The following is a 17,943-nucleotide window of genomic DNA, read 5'->3' on the forward strand; positions in this document are numbered from 1 at the left end:
TGTACATGACATATATTTTATTTTTAATTATTTTCATTTATCAGAATACATTTCAATGTAGTCACACTTAATTCATTTCAGTTCTCTTCATAATATCATATATATTACACTAAAAATGTGTATATTGGTTTCATATGAATAAAATACACAGTAATACATCAGCCTTATGTAATTACTTTTGACAGTAAATACAATAATGTAATCTACAATAATAAAGTTGAATGTAGCTTTACTTGTACCCTACAATTGTTGTATACTAATTGTTTTATAATACTTGCAAGTATTTTATTCATGTGAAACTGATGTACACACTTAACTGAAGCTAATATCAAGCACTACTTCTGTTCGTTATTTCTTCAGTCATTTTCATAGTTATTAATTTTGGGTTACAATTAACACAATTTAATTGATCTATAAATTTACACTTCTCAGAGAACCCACCCTCTGATCTCCCAAAAGAGAGAAATTCCAAAAATGTGACTGTATGTAGTCTATTCATTTCAGAGTAGTGCAACGTATCAAGTAGCAGTATAAAAACGAGAAAAAGAAAAAAAAAAAAGATAATATATTAGTATTAAAAAAAGCAGTTCAGGAAAAACAAGAGTAAAGTTTGTTGGTAACCGAGAACGAGAGTAAAAGAGAAAAAGAGAAAAAGACCAGAGAAATATCATAATAAACCTGGCATACGTTAAGTATTAAAAAAACCAACAACATTCATACACTTTCACACATTTATATATATTTATATATGTATAAAACACCAAAAAAGGAAGTTCCTGCAAAATGTCTGTAACGTGTTAGTGCAGACAGTAACAGCTGTGAGGTAGTGCTGTACTTCAACAGTGCGCCACGGAGTCAGAGACAAGCTGGTTAAGACCACGGCTCAGCACTTTCAATACGTTTTTTTTCTCATTATTTTCCCTGACATTAGCAACGAGCACTGAAATAATTACACATGCATTTTCATACGACCTCACCAACATCGAATAAAAGACACCTATTCATCATTAACTGCACAACCTGTGAAATGGATCTGTTATTTCTTTTACTTTTACATAAAACCAAGAACCAATGTCCAACGCCGTGGTCGTAACTGCTTATGACTGCTGATTTGATATAACGCCCTGTTGTTGTAGAACACTACTAGGCCATGTTAGTTAGCGTTGTACTGTTTTTGTTTGTGTGTGTGATTATGTGTGTGTGTGTGTTGTGGGGTTAAAAGAAGGTTTAAGTTGATCTGCACTGGAAAAAAATCCATGTTGGCGAGAACATCTTGAATGTAGACAATATATTTTCAACATTTTTCATTTTCATAGAATTATTATGAGATTATCAGCCTATTTCTAGATCGATTTTGTTAAAAGTAATATAGACAAAAATTTTCTTAAATTATATAATCAAGTAAAATTACGTTCACTTCAAGCAGAATCTTCACACAGAATCTTCAAGCATTAATAGTTATCTGGCAGTGCAGTGAGATAATTCCACTTAATCTTTCAAGATAGTCCAGAATAAAAAAAAACATCCATAAACAGATCAGAATCAATAATAACCTTATAATAATAATATTGTCATAATCAGAAATATGAGATATATTGCATACATTTAAAGATGTTTTCTCAAGCCAATATGTCATTTTTCACCACATGCGGGTTAACTTGGCCTTTATTTATGAGTAAGAATTGAGGCCCTCCTTAGAGCGCGACTGCACGTCCTGCAGTTCAGCGTCGTCCTTGGTCTTGATGTCCTGGTAGGCGTGGGTCTGCTGGCACGCCCCCTTCAGATATGCCCAGTTAGCCGCCAGGATCATGAGATAGTGGATCTGCAAAGAGGTGGAAGGGAGGAAAGAGAAAAAGAGAAAGAGAGAAAAGGGAAGGAAAGGAGCGGGATTAGCAGTAAGTGTTAGTTAGTTAGCCAAAGCTAGCTACACTTAGTTAGCATTTCTAGGCTACAATTAGTGACCTAAAACATCCTAAATGAAAAATTTAAATCATGGTTAATACTGAAATATGACAGTATGCAGCAACACATAAAGTTACTTAAGGACGAGATGAATGTTAGCGACAAGAGATGATAAATGGAAAACTAAACGACAACGACACAGGTAAGATAAGCGCTAGGGCTAAATCATTATCGCTATTTGCTATAGGTATCGGTAGGGATGCACTGGCATTTGGCAAATGAAAATATTTGGCTAAAACAAAATTAATAACGAACACAAATGCACATTACGGAGCCCCTGAAAGGACATGAGGGTGAAAAAAATCGTAGCTAGTAAAACTATGTTTCTATCTCGGGTGTTTGTGCCTACTCTGAACTCATAAAGTAATGACATGAATGTTTTTCTATGAAGTTGTCCAAAAAGCGGTGTCTGCTTTTAAATAAAAAAACAATAACTCTGATATGTCTGTGTAACCTTTCCTCTGGGAACAGTCAGTTCTGCTTTAAAACACGTATTAAAAAAGCGCTGAATCACTATTTTTGTACACAATCAATGTCCAGCACCCTAAACATCAAGTGGGTTTGGTAAGATAATGAATATGGTTCCATCTACAGGCCACAGTGGGTAATTGCCTGATTTTTCCCCTCACATTATTTTCCTCAAGATATATAATCTGGTGACAATTAATTTGAGGCTAAAAACCCTTACATTTTACAAGCTGGATTTTTCTCCCCCCTCATGTCCTTTTGGGTTCTCCATAGGGCAGAGCCAGCAAACCGCTGGCAAATGGCAGGTTTTTAAACTATTTTTTACATTCTACTCACATAAACAGAATGGTATAAAGCGTTCAGCATCACTTGGATCACGCTTGGAGTCTGTTTAGTACCTTCACAAACTGTTTTCCAGCTGAAAGCTAAAGTTGTAAACTGCTAGGGCAGTAACAGCTGAGGTAGGTTAACTAGCTAAAGAGCTTGCTAGTAATCTAATGTAGCCCTTACTTAGCATTGAACTAAGTTGAAATAAATTTACTAAAATGATTAAAATTGCACTGCTGAAGTAAATTATTTATGGTTAGAGTGGCACTGTTGAAGTAAATAGATTTTTTTGTATTATTTTTTTAAAGTGCTGGGATATTACAAATAATAGCTAACTGCTTTATCAATATTTTCTAAATTGTAGTGTTTTGTAATTGTGAGGTAAGTCATAAAATCACATTTAAAACATAAGATTATGCAACTTAACTTATTTAATAATAAAACAATTGGCAAAAATAATGAACAATTGCAAGCCTAATGTGATGTTTCATTCTTTTCGTTTTCGACCAAATATTTTCATTTTAATGCATCCCTATGTTTCGGCGAATAAAAAGACAAAGAGTCCTTCTTCTACATATTAAACCTTTATTTTCCCATCATGAAAAGTTGGAAAATAGCCTCTACTGGTCTGAAAGCAACTCTAAATCTGAACGAAACATCAGACGAAGCTGAAAGTCAGTGTTGAACACCACATCAAGGGCACTAAAAGTAGCTAACACGTGTTTGCTAGTTCCAGTTCTGCACAACAAAACATAATACTCTCAGGATCAGTGTAAAGTACGATTCATGCCCTTCACTGGTACAATTATCAATTCAAAGATTACAATGAAGACGAGTGAATAGAAGTTGAGTTAGAGCCCCAAAAACAAAACCAAAATTCCAAAAAACAACTGTCCTTCCGTTTAAGCTCTACACAGCTACACACAGCACTTAACCTGCCATTTCTACCAATTCTTAACCACTGGTGCCTCAGGGCGTGTACTGCATAATCCAATGGACAGAACGTGTCCTTGAATACTGATCCTGGGCCTGTTTCTACTTGCCTGATCTTAATCCTATGCATAAGATTCTATAGGACAGACATCATCTAGTGGACGGGCATTGTGTTACAAGTTAATACAAGTGGTCTGCTGGGACCTAGCTGGCCAGCAAAAGTTCTAAGATCCGGTTTTCAACGAACACAAAATGAACAGAGATGAGGATTAACAAAAAGGAAATCCATGGTAAAAAACGCAGGGTCAATGAATTAAATGGGCTTTCTCCACTAGAGACCAAACACACATTTTGATTACGACAAGGAAGAAACAAGAAACGATTACTGCACTACATCATCCTGATGATCAACGTAATCCTCAGTAAGCTACTGTATGGTCCATGGTGTCAGTAGCACTCTTCCTTAACTCTACCTCTCTCCCTCTCCCTCGCTCTCTCTCTCTTTCTCTATCCCTCAATACATTTCTACCTCCCTCACCCTTTCCCTCCCTCAGTCAGAGCACTCGTCCACACTTAGCGGTTGCCCTCTTTAAAAAGCCCCCGGGTTTAAAACTTAGTGGTGTGGGTGTGGTCGTGGCTTTTAAACTTCAGCACAGCATAGTTATACGTGGTGGCCATCATGTAGATGAGCTGGGAGGAAGAGAGCAGAGGAGAAGAGAGCGAGTGGGTGACATGGATCTTTAAGAGGTAGCCTGGAAAAAAATCCATTTACACTCTGAAATTTGACACAGTGTTTAAAGTTTGGTTTCTCAGTTTTACATTGGGAGTCACAAGTCTAAAGCCCTGTTTGGATGGGATTGATTTCTCAGGGGATGTCTGTGAAAAATATTTCACACTTCAACTCAGTGATAAAACTCTTGCATCCAGACTGCAATTGAAAAAACAGGAGAACCAGTGAGTTTTTAGGCTTTCTCTGTCATATGACATCGCGTTCAGTAGCTCCTCCATTTCCACTCCCTGTTGTGTTTGCGTATATCTCTGTGGAAACGTGCGCCCAAAGTGTAATTACGGTGCATGGCAGTGGACAAATAGCTATTTTATTAAACGTGAGGTGATCCAAAAGGATTAAAATTACCTTACAACCACGTTCAGCGAAAAACAGTAGGTAATTCTGCTTGGAATTTTCTCACATCTGAGAAAAACACATACATGGTCGTTCCGGACGGGAATAAAATCACAGAGGACACCCCATAAAAAACAAAATTACACTAGGACCCCCTGAGAAACTAATCTCGCTCGGATAGGGCTTAAAAGTAGGTTTGATTTTTCACCAAACTACTCCTCTAAAAACCCCAGTGCTTGTTTAAAAGGTGGTTTACACATTAACACAAACACACTGAGCATAACTGGTGTTACATCATTACAATACATAACAGTGTGAGCCATGACATGATTCAGTTCATCGCCATGCATATGGGAATATGCAAACATATATCAATAAATGAATATGTGGATAAAACAAATATGATCTGCATAAACTGGGCTTAAGAGCGGAACTTACCAGTGCAATCACAGTGGCTCCAGCTCCAGCACATGCGACAATGTACAGATGGTAGGACAAATAGAACTGCAACAGCAGGAAAGTGAGGAAATAAAGAGTCATTTAGAGTATTGTAAGTATTGTAACACAAAAAACTATTCAGAGATTGCTTTGCAACATTTTTAAAAAATGGAAAGCCAACTGCTAAGCAACCTAACAGTATTAGCATAAATAACATTAAAACACAGCTATAATTTACCTCACTGGTGTTACAAATATCAGCCAAGTTTTGCCCACATGCTTTGCCAGGATCAGCATTCCAAGGGATGACTCCTAAGAAAAAAAGGGGAGAATATCATAGATTCAGTTCCATGAAACCTAAACAATTAAATAATCCTTTTTGACTGACCCTTTTCCAACTCATCAGAGCAAGTTTATAACTTAAAACTCTGTTGGAAGATCTCTATTAAATATTTAGTTTTAGAGCTACTATTAAAGAATTGCAGGTAACCATTAGTTGTAAACATTTGTAAAAAAAAAAAAATGTTGTGCACCCATACAGCAAGGATGGCTGGAAGTGTTTCCAATTCCAAACTTTCCAAAGTGTCAATTCGCCTTTCATATCATGGAACTAGGGCTGCAACAATTAGTCGATATCATAGACTGTGTATAGCTGGACAGAGCATCGTCTCTCAAAAGTGAAGCCACCACAGGTCGGGGGCCCACTGCTGTTCGGTTGCAGAAAGCTGTGTAACCCCACCCATCCCCATAGGTTTCAATGGCAAAACAGAAAACTTTCAGGCGTTTTCACCTGTAGTTGGTTTCTATGGTCCGAATCAGTTGATACGATTGTTTACCTGGAGCGTTTTCTCCCTCGGTTTGATTTGGTTTTACACAGGAATAAATCTAAATGCACCAAAAAAATAACACTTGAGAAAGTAAATATGGCGAGAAGATTCTGTGATCCAGCGCAATCTGTGCATTGTGAAGCTGCTTTAATACTAAAGCTAATTACCACAGCTGTGAACAAACGCTGTCTCTGTTCCATACAGCCGCACAACTCCAATTACTAGGTGTTTTTCACAGTTCAGTGTTTTAAATGCACACGTAATAATAGGTGTCGCGCGGCTGCGAGTACTGAACGCAGCACAGACCATGCGTGCATGGAAACAGCGTTTGTTCAAAGCTGTGGTAATTATTTATCTGGCTAATATATTACATTAAACTGCTCCTTATCAGCAGTTTAGCACAAATAAAAGAAATATATTTGATAGCCGGGTTGGATCGAGACCAGATCACGTTCTCACCACAAGTGAACCGCTCCAGAGTTCATTTGGGACCGGACCGAGACCACCTCCTCTAGCAGTTCTGATCCGAACCCCAGTGCAATTACTGTTTTCACACATCGAACCGCACTAAAGGTTCAAATAAACCGAGTCTGTTTTAACTGGACCAAATAATACTGGTGTGAAAACACCCTTAGTCTGTGTCTCCAAAAGTGACCTAACACAAAAGAATACTTATTTACTCACTAAATATCAGTACTTTCTACATTTAAATACATTTAAATCTACCCATTTAAAGCAGCACTAGGTAGGATTTCCTTGATTTTTGATATTTTAAAGAAGTGAAATTAAAACTTAAAACTCACTGCAGTGCTGCATTGAGGTGTAATAGGAGGAATAGCGGTGCTCTCGTGTCTGTGAGCTCCGGGCTCCTCTGATCTCAAACCAGACTCTGTAAGTTTTCAGAGGCGGCCAGGACCAACGCTCGCGAGAACTGCAACCTGCTTTCAGACCTTTAGTTCTAACAGTTCTACAAGGACTACTGGTTCATTCTTTACAAACTAACATACAGACACTCTGGCAGAAGCTGGAAAGAGACCAAATATGTCTGTGAAAGACAGAAAACGAGAAAGAGAAACTAATCCGCCTGAAATCATTATTACACTCTGCAACTGTAGGGGGAGCCCACGAGCACAAAATCTCAATCCTACCTAGTAAAGATTTAAATGGCTTTTGCAAATTTGGCATTTTTTGTTCAGCTGTTTTTATGGTTTTTAAAAATGGAGATTGTGGCAGAAATAATCGCTGAGTAATCTGAAAAATAATCATCAGATTAGTCGACTACGAAAATAATCGTTAGTTGCAGCCCTACTGATAATCAACACAAATTATGTTTTCACTCTGGCACTATATCTGTTTCTCTCTTCAGCACTGTAAAATTGTGAACTGCATGAGAACATCTGGGCCACACTCACCGTACTGCCTCACATCCACACAGATGTTGTCCACAGAGGTAAGGTTGGCGATGGGAGACTTCATAGCGGCACACGTGGTCCACATGTTGTAGAAGAGGAAGACAGGCACAGCGGAAAAGCCGAAGATGCCCAGCCAAGCCAAGCCCAGAATGTAGGTCAGGAACACAAACTAAAACCGAGAGGAGAAAAAACACGGTAAATGAGTTTAATGTTTATTGTCACATTAATTTCAGTTGTTTAATATCTGACATATTTATTTTTTTTATATTTTTATTTTATTTATTTAGTTGACAGGGACAATGCTCATTAATCAACAGAAAACAACTGTAAATAAGCCAGAGTTAGCCGTAAAGGCTAATTTTCATCTGTAGTCCCTGACCAGCTCTTACTATGGCAACCTAAAATAAAAACAATAAATTACGTACAAATAATACAAAAACAAATATCCATCATACACAATACAAACAATACAACACAATAACAATTAACAACACAACATCCCTTACAATATAGTAGAACAATATTCATTATTCAGTATTCAGTAGGCGGCGGTTCATGCTCTTATGTTTACATATTTGATTATTAACAAGCCACAATTTGAGCTGATTAGCAAAAGCACGATACGTATTAATCTCTCTAATATGGACTGGCAACAAATTCCATTCTTTAGAGGCTGTTACTGAGAACGCTGACTGACTAAAAGCACTTTTTCGAATGGGAATGTTGCAGTCTCCTCTAATGGTACCTCTAGTAACCTGAACACTTGTTCTTTGTGTAATAAAAATCCTAAGAGGAGGAGGGGCAGTGTTGTGTAGTATTTTAAAAACGAGACGTAATTTGCCATATTTAACCAAAATCCCATCTCAAGAGTTTGTACTTTTTTCTTTTTTTTTACTTTTTTTTTTTTATTTTTAAAATTTGACAACTGTGAAAACATGCTTTTTTTTAGTTTACAGTGGGAAATGCTAAGCTAATGTTGCTAACAATACCTGGTTTTGGAATGTCAGAGAGCAATCAGTTCTTGTGAAATACATGCTGAAGTCTACATTTCTACAATTCTTGCGTCAAACATCTTTTAAAATGTCATGTGGCAAATAATTTGCGATGACATATATTTAATAATTTATTCTACTTTTTTTATAGCATGATAGTGCTTATTTAAACATCCTAACCATAAACAGTGCATTAGACATATTATAACATGACTAATGCTATTCCATGTAACTGTAATTCTATGTAATTATCTATCACCAATATAATTAATTTTGATTTTTTACATTTCTAATTTTAAGAAGTCGAGCAAAATGGTAATAATAGTAATAACTCTAGACATCTTTTACTGATACAATCATGCACCTCTAACACAGCTTCCTTTGACTGAAATTGACTATAATTCCTGTAAATCGCATTTAAACATAATTAATCCTTGCATTAAAAGACAACTGGTTTTGAGAACTATAGAGTTGTCAAGAGCCATCACTGCCTTAATGCTTATTTGGAATATGACCTAATATGATGGCCTATTTAAGACTAGGGCCTTATCCATGGGATTACAACAGTGGCACATGCAAACTTACACAACAGCACACACACACACACTCACACATACACACACACTCACACATGCCTGCAAGGCTTTAAAGACTGATGTTACTGGACATCTGTAGCAATTAAAGGAATTAGGCTACATAGTATTAACTGTGCCAGAACAGTCCTCCAGGGCTGGGCTTGGCCTGCATGTGTGTAGTATGTAGTATGTGTGCATGCTTATGTCTATGTGCATGTTTGTGTGTGTTTGTTTGCGTATGTGTTCTTTACTCTAATACTTACAAGTAAGCACTAGATTTTCAGGGGAAAGAAATCACTCTAAATGCAATAAAATGTGCACTGTCTACATCTATGTACTGAAAAAAATGGAAGTAAAGTAAAGTGAAATAAAGGAAATACTGTTTACATACGGTTACAATATGATTACTGCATTAAATTCTGGATAATCTCTTATAGAGAAATGTAAAAATAAGCTTTGCAAATTTGTTTAAATATAGCTCTGGAAAAAAAAGAACCAATTACAAATGGTTCTGAGTTTTTTTTATTTTTCCAAATTTAAAAACCTCTGGAATATAATCAAGAGGAAGATGGATGATCAAAAGCCATCAAACCAAGCTGAACTGCTTGAATTGTTGCACCAGAAGTGGTATCCAAAAGCAGTGTGTAAGACTGATGGAGGAGAACATGCCAAGATGCATTAAAAACCAGGGTTATTCCACCAAATATTGATTTCTGAACTCCTAAAACTTCAAAAATATGAACTTGTTTTCTTTGCATTATTTGAGGTCTGAAAGCTCTGCATCTTTTTTGTTATTTTAGCCATTTCTCGTTTTCTGCTAATAAATGCTCTAAATGACAATATTTTTATTGGGAATTTGGGAGAAATGTTGTCTGTAGTTTAGAGAGTAAAACAACAATGTTCGTTTTACTCAACATATACCCATAAATAGCAAAATCGGAGAATCTAATTCAGAAAATTGAAGTGGTGTAAATATATATTGATCTATTTATAATTATATTTTAACACAACCAAAAAACAATGCCTGATTTTGGAGATATGCCAGCAGCAATGTTCAATATTTCTGATTTTGGGATTTTGTTGTACTTCTGTTGTACTGTGTGTGTGTATTCAGTCTGCACACCAACCCCTCCCCCCCCCCCCCCACCCTCTTACCATGGCACTGATGCAGCGCCCACACACAGTGGTCTTGAACTCGCTGTGCATCTCTTTGACGGCGCTGGTGGTGTAGAAGCCCTCAGCCAGCAGGATGATGCCATAGAGGAAGAAGAAGGAGGCGATGCCGTAGATGATGTACTGCAGAATCTGGACGCTGCACAGAGAGACCGAGACGACACATATGAACATGTTGTTTAGAGCAGCGGTGGAGAAGGCCCAGAGACAGAGCTGTGTACTGCATTATGCATAGTTCGAGCTCAGCCCGAATGCGTACAGCTCTGAAGTCAGAAGTAATAACCCATTCATTCTCTATTGGTACTGAAAGTGTCAGGAGCTGAAATATCAGCACTCAGCCTGAGCCGGGGTGGAGCGGCTGTGTGCTTATATTCAGTGACAGTTTGGAGCATATTACTCACTTCGGTCCATTTCTGTCCGAGTACTTGCTCACACTCATACATGCACGTAAGCAACGGCTGGAGCAGATGGAGACGCATGATGACACCTCAGAAGAGAGCTCAGATCCTAGAACACGTTCCTATTCACTGAACCACTTGCCTTTTCCCTCACACCTTCTTTTTCTTTCTGCCTTCTTTTCACCCCCCCCCCCCCCCCCCTCGGTTTGTCTATAGAGGCTGCCAAGTATTGTTATGTAACACATGCATGTATATACACTATTGTTTGAAACCAGTGCTCATGTGTGTTGGACAGTGCATATAAATCACTATGAATTATGTTTTATATTTTTTTTCCCGCTGCCTAGCAAAAAATAAAAAAGATGAATATACTGAATATAGACCAGGTTATTCCATCAATGGACTTTTTCTTTCCTGATGGCACGAGCATATTCCAAGATGACAATCCCAGGATTCATGGGGCTGGACTTGTGAAGGAGTGGTTCAGGGAGCATGAGATCATCATTTTCACATATGGATTGGCCACCAGAGAGTCCAGACCTTAATCCCATTGAGAATCTTTGGGATGTGCTGGAGAAGGCTGTGTGCAGCGGTCAGACTCTACCATCATTAATTAAAGATCTTGGATCTTGGAAAAATTACAGTATTTTTCACACTATAAGGCACACTTAAAATAGTCAGTGCTCCTTATAATTTGGTGCATCTTATCTATGAATTTTACCAGTCTGGTTGTAAAGAGCAGTAAAGCCACTCCACTGAAGTGCAGCGTTATACAGGAGTTTTAGTTTAGTTCTTCAGCAGTATAAGCATTACCCGCTAAGCGCATTTGGACATTCAGAGGGGAGTATTATTGGCCTGTAGTCTGTATTATTGGAGTATAGACCGCTGCTTACCCGGGCTAACACTGCTGGAGCAGTACTAGCATTACCCGCTAACTGTGTTAGCCATTTGGCTGTTCAGAGGTGCGTATTATCTGCCTGTAGCCTGCACATTTACTGTGTTAAAACCAGCTAGCTGATATTGCCCTGGTTTACCAGAACTCTCAGGGTTCCTCAGTGTAGTACTGTCAGGTGGCAGTTAGGCAGCATTAGCGGTTAGCCACTAATGCTAATGCTAATTTAGCGGTGAGCCCTGCTGAATTAAAAGGGAAACATGGTGACACCCATGTTCCTATCAAGTCTTCTGTTCAATTAAAAAATGTGTTTAATTCAAAGGAGTTTCTGCCTCTAGCCTGGATAGAAGACGAATTCCTGCATCCTATTTTCCCAAACCTTGTAGGCTGCCAAAGCTCCAAGTCCAATGATATGCCCCCCTCAAAGTCTTTCAGATGGACAAAATGTCTTTGAGTGCATTCTAGAGGCATTTCTAGCAGTCAACGGTCTCTCACCAAGAAGAAAGGTGCACCATTATGCAAAATATCCTCTGAAAGCCCTTTTTATAGGACGGTTGGTGAAGCAATTTTACAGTTAATCAGACCACAGACCTGTTATTATTTACTTTTTAAAAATCTGCCTGAGACACAACTTCATGCAATATTTTGCATCAATCAGGCATGCTATATTTTTTTGTCTTTGAGTGTAAATATGTATAAATATTCCTGTATGTTCTAAACATGTTACATTTCAAGATTCAACAAAATTTAGCAACATACAGGTTTTTTCGCTACATAAAGGCATTCCTCTTTTCACTCACTTTACACATACTGACACCACACCCCCCCCCCCAACCCCCCCCCCCCCCCCACAACCCACCCCACTCACACCGACACTCACACGTCGATAAGGGTGGCATGGTCAGATGTGATGCGGGAGAAGTGGTTCTCCAGCATGGTCACGGTGCCCGTCAGTGCCACATGTCCGCAGCCACAGAACAGCGCCACACCCGAGAAGCACAGGATGGTGGCCACCAATGAGGCATACGGCACCCCGCCCAGACACTTAATGCAGCAGTCCAAGCAACCTGCAACAGGAAACAAGAGAAAAAGCTATTAGAAATCAATTAGGCATCAATCAAAGAACAGCATTTAAGCCACAAATGTTACTATACTTAGTCATGAGCCTCACTTACCAATATCTTCCTAAAAACATACTTAAATATGTTCGTGAAAAAAGTCCTAACAAAAAAACGTCTGCATCAGATTCATGATGACCACAATTACACCTAATCACTTAATGTGTTTAAAGTATAAGGATTATATCTGAATAAGAACAAGCCATATAAAATGTATGAACACATAAAAAAGCGTAGACACACCGAAGACACATTAAAACACATATAAATCTGATCATTTATAGCCTCAGACACATCTGAGCCACATTTTTTTACACAACACATCAACAATCAAAACTCCTCCCAGTACAACCCAAACACCCATAATAATTGTCATGTAACAAGCGAATTTGCATATTCTGCCCAACACAGCACTCAGATTTCCCTATGACTAAATAAAAACACCAGAGGCACATGTGGATGAAAATCAAATACGTTTTTTCACAGGTTTTCATTCATTTTGTCACTTTTATTACCATTTTGTAAAAAAAATAGCTTATATATGTTTTTGTATCACTTTTCAAAAAACAAAAAAAATATTTTGGCCACATAATTTAGGTTGTCAATATTTGGTGCAGTCCATGTGGGTTCAATGCAACTATAAAGGCTTTTACATTAATCATTAGCAACAGCAACAAGTCCATGACTAGCACATGTTTATAATTCCATTACTGTATCCAGTCCTCATTGTGAAAAGGTTCAGGTTTGGGTTAATGGACAAGAAATCATATGATTTCTGAATACTCTTCAGGATGTAAACATGGATATATTAGTGTCTATTACTTAATTAAGAGTTCAATAATAATACACCCCTCAAGACCTTTGGAAGGATCAAGTCCGTAGAATCCCACCACAAGTAAGCTTTACTTGGAATCCCACAGGGTTCTATAGTGGGACCTATTAATATGAAGTAAATTATGAATTTCAGTAATGAACTGTGGTTCTAGCAGGAAGACTAAAGACAAAAATGTGCAATATGAAAAGCTTTAATATCGATAGAATGTGTTATAACATTTAGCACTGGCAAGTTATAAAGTCTTTGGCGAAGGCCCTGTCATAAGCCCAGGTCCGTAGCATCTGGATCCTTGCCTAGAAAAATGAAATACTCTAAATTGTCCAAGTGTGTGTAGGTGTAAGCGTGTATATATGTGCGAATGTGTTTATGACTGTATGACCACATATGGACTGCCACTTCTCAACTCCTCAGTTCCAGATGAAGTTAACTCCAGGTGGAGTTCATTTCCGGTCATTTCCGGTTGAGAGTGTGCTGTGCGTGATTGGCTGCAGCTTCTCACCACTATTGTGTGTGGCTTAGAGCTGAGTGTAAATGGTTGTGTGTAAAACATGATTGGGAAGTGTCCTTGCGTGTCTAAAAAGGCACTTTATAAGTGTAATTTAATTAATTCATTATTTCATTCACCCCTAACTGCATACTGCTAACTGTATGATGTGTACTTGATGCTGTGGCAGATAAAAAGCCTCCAGTAAAACATGAAGCACATAGGCAAGTATGTGAACTGTAATGTTCACACTACTGTCAAGCCACAGAGCAAACATTCCTCTAGCCCAGGAGAAGGCCCTCAGAACACGCAGATTTTTTTTAACTAAATAAGGACTACATAATTCATGAATTCATGTATAATACCTATATGGACTGCACTGAAACTGTCATCCTCTAATGCTCATCCCTTACTGCAAGACTATTTCCTCCACATTTAACAATGTAGGTTACTGATTCTCCAGCCTACACTGCTGCAGACAATTCTGGAACACCCAGAGGTGAAACTCATGTAATCAGTGTCTTGACACCTCATCCTGACAGATTCATGTCAGATCAAATCAGCTATCCATCCACAAAGAGCAGAAATTCGCACACTAGTCTTGCAGTGTTCGGATGATAATCAGTGCTCTGTAAAACCAGAAAAAATAGGATGTTTACTTTCTTCATTACGAATCCTATTCTTCAACTCAACAGAATGCTAATTATGAACATCTGATGATCTTCAGCCCCTGTTACTTCTGAGCAGGGCTGCGCAATTAATTGTGTAAACATTTGCTGTGTTATATGACCTCCATATAAGGCTAATTGTGAGGAGTTTACAGCTGCAAACTGAATATAAATGTAAACAAAGATACTTACAAATGTGTATACAAATCACAGACATTTATCTCAGCTGACATGGGGAGATTCTGCTGGCTTACACAATCACATCCAAATATCTACATGATCCAGAGAATTGGATATCATTATAAAACCTTAATAGGTGGTAGAAGTATGAATAAATGTAAAAGCAAAAAGACGCAAGAATTCCGTTTCCGATTTGACCGTTCACATTCATGTTGCATGTCTGTGGATCGGAAATGTATTCGAATTAGGACCACATTTGAAAGGGACTCAAATCTGATTTGAAAAAATCTGATTTGGCACGTTCACACAGCCATGAAAAATCAGTTCTGAGCCACATTTGAGTCACTTCAGCCTGGTAATGTGAACGTAGCCTCGACTAGTCAGTTGAGTCACCCACATGCATACACACACTCATTCATACACACCTGGGCAATTCATAGAGAAATCAATTTACTTGGACTATGGGTAGAAACTGGATTCCCCAAAATAAAACCCACACAGACAATATGAATACATGAAACATAAACACGAAAACTCCACCCAGATAGGGACTTGAACCCAAGACTCCACAGGTAATGATGACATAATACTGCAACAGTGCCACTGTAGAATTAAACAAAGAGAAGGGTTTACTTGCTCTTACAGCCTTAAACACTGAGGTCAGGCCGCTGTACTACTATATACATTCCAACTGAACACATAAGAGAAATACTACACATTGAAGGTGGGAAAAGTGGGGAAAAGACAAACCAAGTATATAAATAGATAATCAAAATGTATATATATTGCTAATAAGGGTGCAGGAAAAAATCTATTTGAGCTCGAATCGCGTTTCTAACATTGAACGATTCAGAATCGATTCTCATTTTTACTTTTTTTTTTTTTTTGCGGGTGCAGCTACTCTCCCGCTGAGCTTTTTAACTGTACCGCAGAGCTTTTTAACTGTACCGCAGAGCTTTTTAACTGTACCGCGGAGCTCAGCTACTGTTGCACGGAGCTTTTTAACAGTAGCTTAGCTCTGCGAGACAGTAGGTGAGTGTCGCGAGACAGCAGCAACAGGACAGGGGAAGTTTTTGCTCTTACTGCCTCTCCCTATTAGGCTACAGAGAGGTGTGTAGTGTCGTGTTACGGTGTTTGTTGTTGCACCTCTAAAGTGTGGAGGATGAAGGAAAAGAAATCCAACCGATTTGAAAGAATCGGAAAACAATCGATCGTGACTCTAAAAATCGATTCTGAATCGAATTGTGGGATTCCCAAAGATTCACAGCCCTAATTGCTAATTAAATGGCAGAAAGCCACCCAGTGTACATGTCTTTATGTTGTCTTGATGCTTGAGACACCTATTTTTTTGGCTGGTTACAAAGCTAAAATCAGATTATTTGGCTGACTTACATAAACTCAGAGTTTTACCATTCTCTGATTAGCTTAATGTAAATACGTTGTTTGGATTACTGACTATTGTTTTATATGGAATGGCTTTCAGTTGTCCACACATTCTGAGAGGTAAGAGATCACACTAATTGGTATGCATCCCAACCACAGTGTGACCACAGTAGCAGCTGGTGCTTCAGCCGGTCACAGAGACAAACCAAGCTAAAAGACTTACTTTTACATCGAACAGGACAATGCCAGAACCTAAATCACTGTAGGATTTGATGACCTTTTACATTATGTGGAGGTTCTTCAAACTTTAAAGATGTTCTTTATACTCACAAAATCTGATCTCTAGGTTTTTTTCAGGACAGTGGCTCTTAAACTGGTTATCATGAACCTTCACATTGGGCTCTTTTTTCTCTTTTTTCTGTAAATGCTCCTGCAAACTGACTAGGGGTCTCTAAAGATTAGTTTGAGAACGGCTTTATTGATCCAAATGTGGTTCATCTATGGCATCACTCCAAAAAAGTGAGACTGTGTCTTTCTGGAACTCCTCCTTTAGAACAAAAAAGTGATGTCCTGCTCCCTGTCTACTTTTCAGTCTCTCTCAAAAACAGTTCAACCTTAAACTTCTTGGGAGTGGAGCAGGTTCATTCCAGTGTTCTTCATTTACAACCCCAAATCAGAAAAGGCTGGTGTGGTTTGGAAAATGCAAAAAAATATATATATAGGTAGTGCTGGGCGATTTTCACGATTAACTCGATTAATTCGAGTTACAGTTTTAATCCAATTTTCAAAATAAGTAATCGCAATTTTGCATACTGTGACGTGCTGAGGCGGGGGGCCGTGGGTCCGCCCCATGCCATTACTCACAGCCACTGTCTGTCCCAGCTGGTCTGAATAAGGACTGATTTTGCAGCCCTCACTCGAGAGAGACGCTACAGCTGAGAGGAAGACTGAAAGTTACAAATTAAGCGACTAGAGCCCCACTGGGTCAGCAAAGTTATGTTTTGAGTTGAGCTTGTAGTGAAAAAAGTTCCTCCACCCAGTGGGATAAGGCATATATTTAGCTAGAAAGCTCCTAAAAGCTGCAGCATCACCTCTCTCTGGTGAGGATCTGTGATTAATCGTAGAAAACAATAATTATCTGTCCTTCACTGTTTCTTCTGTAATTCGTTTAGGGTGTTATTTCTCAATATTCAGTTACTTACTCGTGTTCTGAAGTGTAACTCCAGTGTCTGTGTGTGGGTAACTCTGAGGGCTGCACGTGATATGAACGCCATAATTACCCAGAGTTTAGATATATTACAATCTGCAGTACATAATCTAATCAAAGATGCAGAGAAACTGAAGAAATCCCTGTGTGCAAGAGACAAGGCCAACAGTCAATATTGGATGTTAGAGATCTTCCGGCCCTCAGGGCTCATGGCAATAAAAATAGGGGAGATTCTGTACTGGAAAACATTGCTAAGAAACACTTTCACAAATCACTGTCTGTGAACACAGTTCCCTATGCAATCTACAAATTAAGGTTAAAAGAAACACACACCATGTTCTCTGAGCCAAAACTCTTTTAAAATATAACATTTTGATTCATTTGACCACATTAAGCCATTAGGCCTTCCATTTTATTTAGGGTTTTAGGGCTGTGCTTGCTACACTTTATATCCAAAAGTATCCAGGAACACTTTCAAATTAGTGAATGAATCTACTTTAAGGTGCCCTTACTGCTGACACAGGCATCCATGCTACTCACAATAATAG

The 17,943-nt window shown here is 38.4% G+C and overlaps 1 protein-coding gene across 3 annotated transcripts in view; it reads right to left on the bottom strand.

The window, feature by feature from the left end:
- Window positions 1-263: 263 nt before the first annotated feature.
- gpm6ba (glycoprotein M6Ba) overlaps window positions 264-17,943 on the bottom strand; it is a 69,720-nt gene continuing 52,040 nt past the window's right edge. For 2 of the 3 annotated variants that reach the window (XM_022674810.2, XM_022674809.2), the window contains exons 2-7: window positions 12,401-12,587; window positions 10,213-10,369; window positions 7,491-7,659; window positions 5,490-5,563; window positions 5,252-5,317; window positions 264-1,822 (exon numbers count right to left, since the gene is read on the bottom strand). In XM_022674810.2, the coding sequence (XP_022530531.1) occupies window positions 1,670-1,822; window positions 5,252-5,317; window positions 5,490-5,563; window positions 7,491-7,659; window positions 10,213-10,369; window positions 12,401-12,587 (806 nt within the window). In that variant the 3' untranslated portion in view covers window positions 264-1,669. Of the gene's footprint in view, window positions 1,823-3,321; window positions 4,381-5,251; window positions 5,318-5,489; window positions 5,564-7,490; window positions 7,660-10,212; window positions 10,370-12,400; window positions 12,588-17,943 lie in introns of those variants that run through there. The other variant, XM_022674811.2, reaches the window with a different exon arrangement.

Source organism: Astyanax mexicanus, chromosome 21 (assembly GCF_023375975.1).
Source record: "Astyanax mexicanus isolate ESR-SI-001 chromosome 21, AstMex3_surface, whole genome shotgun sequence".
Lineage (NCBI taxonomy): Eukaryota > Metazoa > Chordata > Actinopteri > Characiformes > Acestrorhamphidae > Astyanax > Astyanax mexicanus.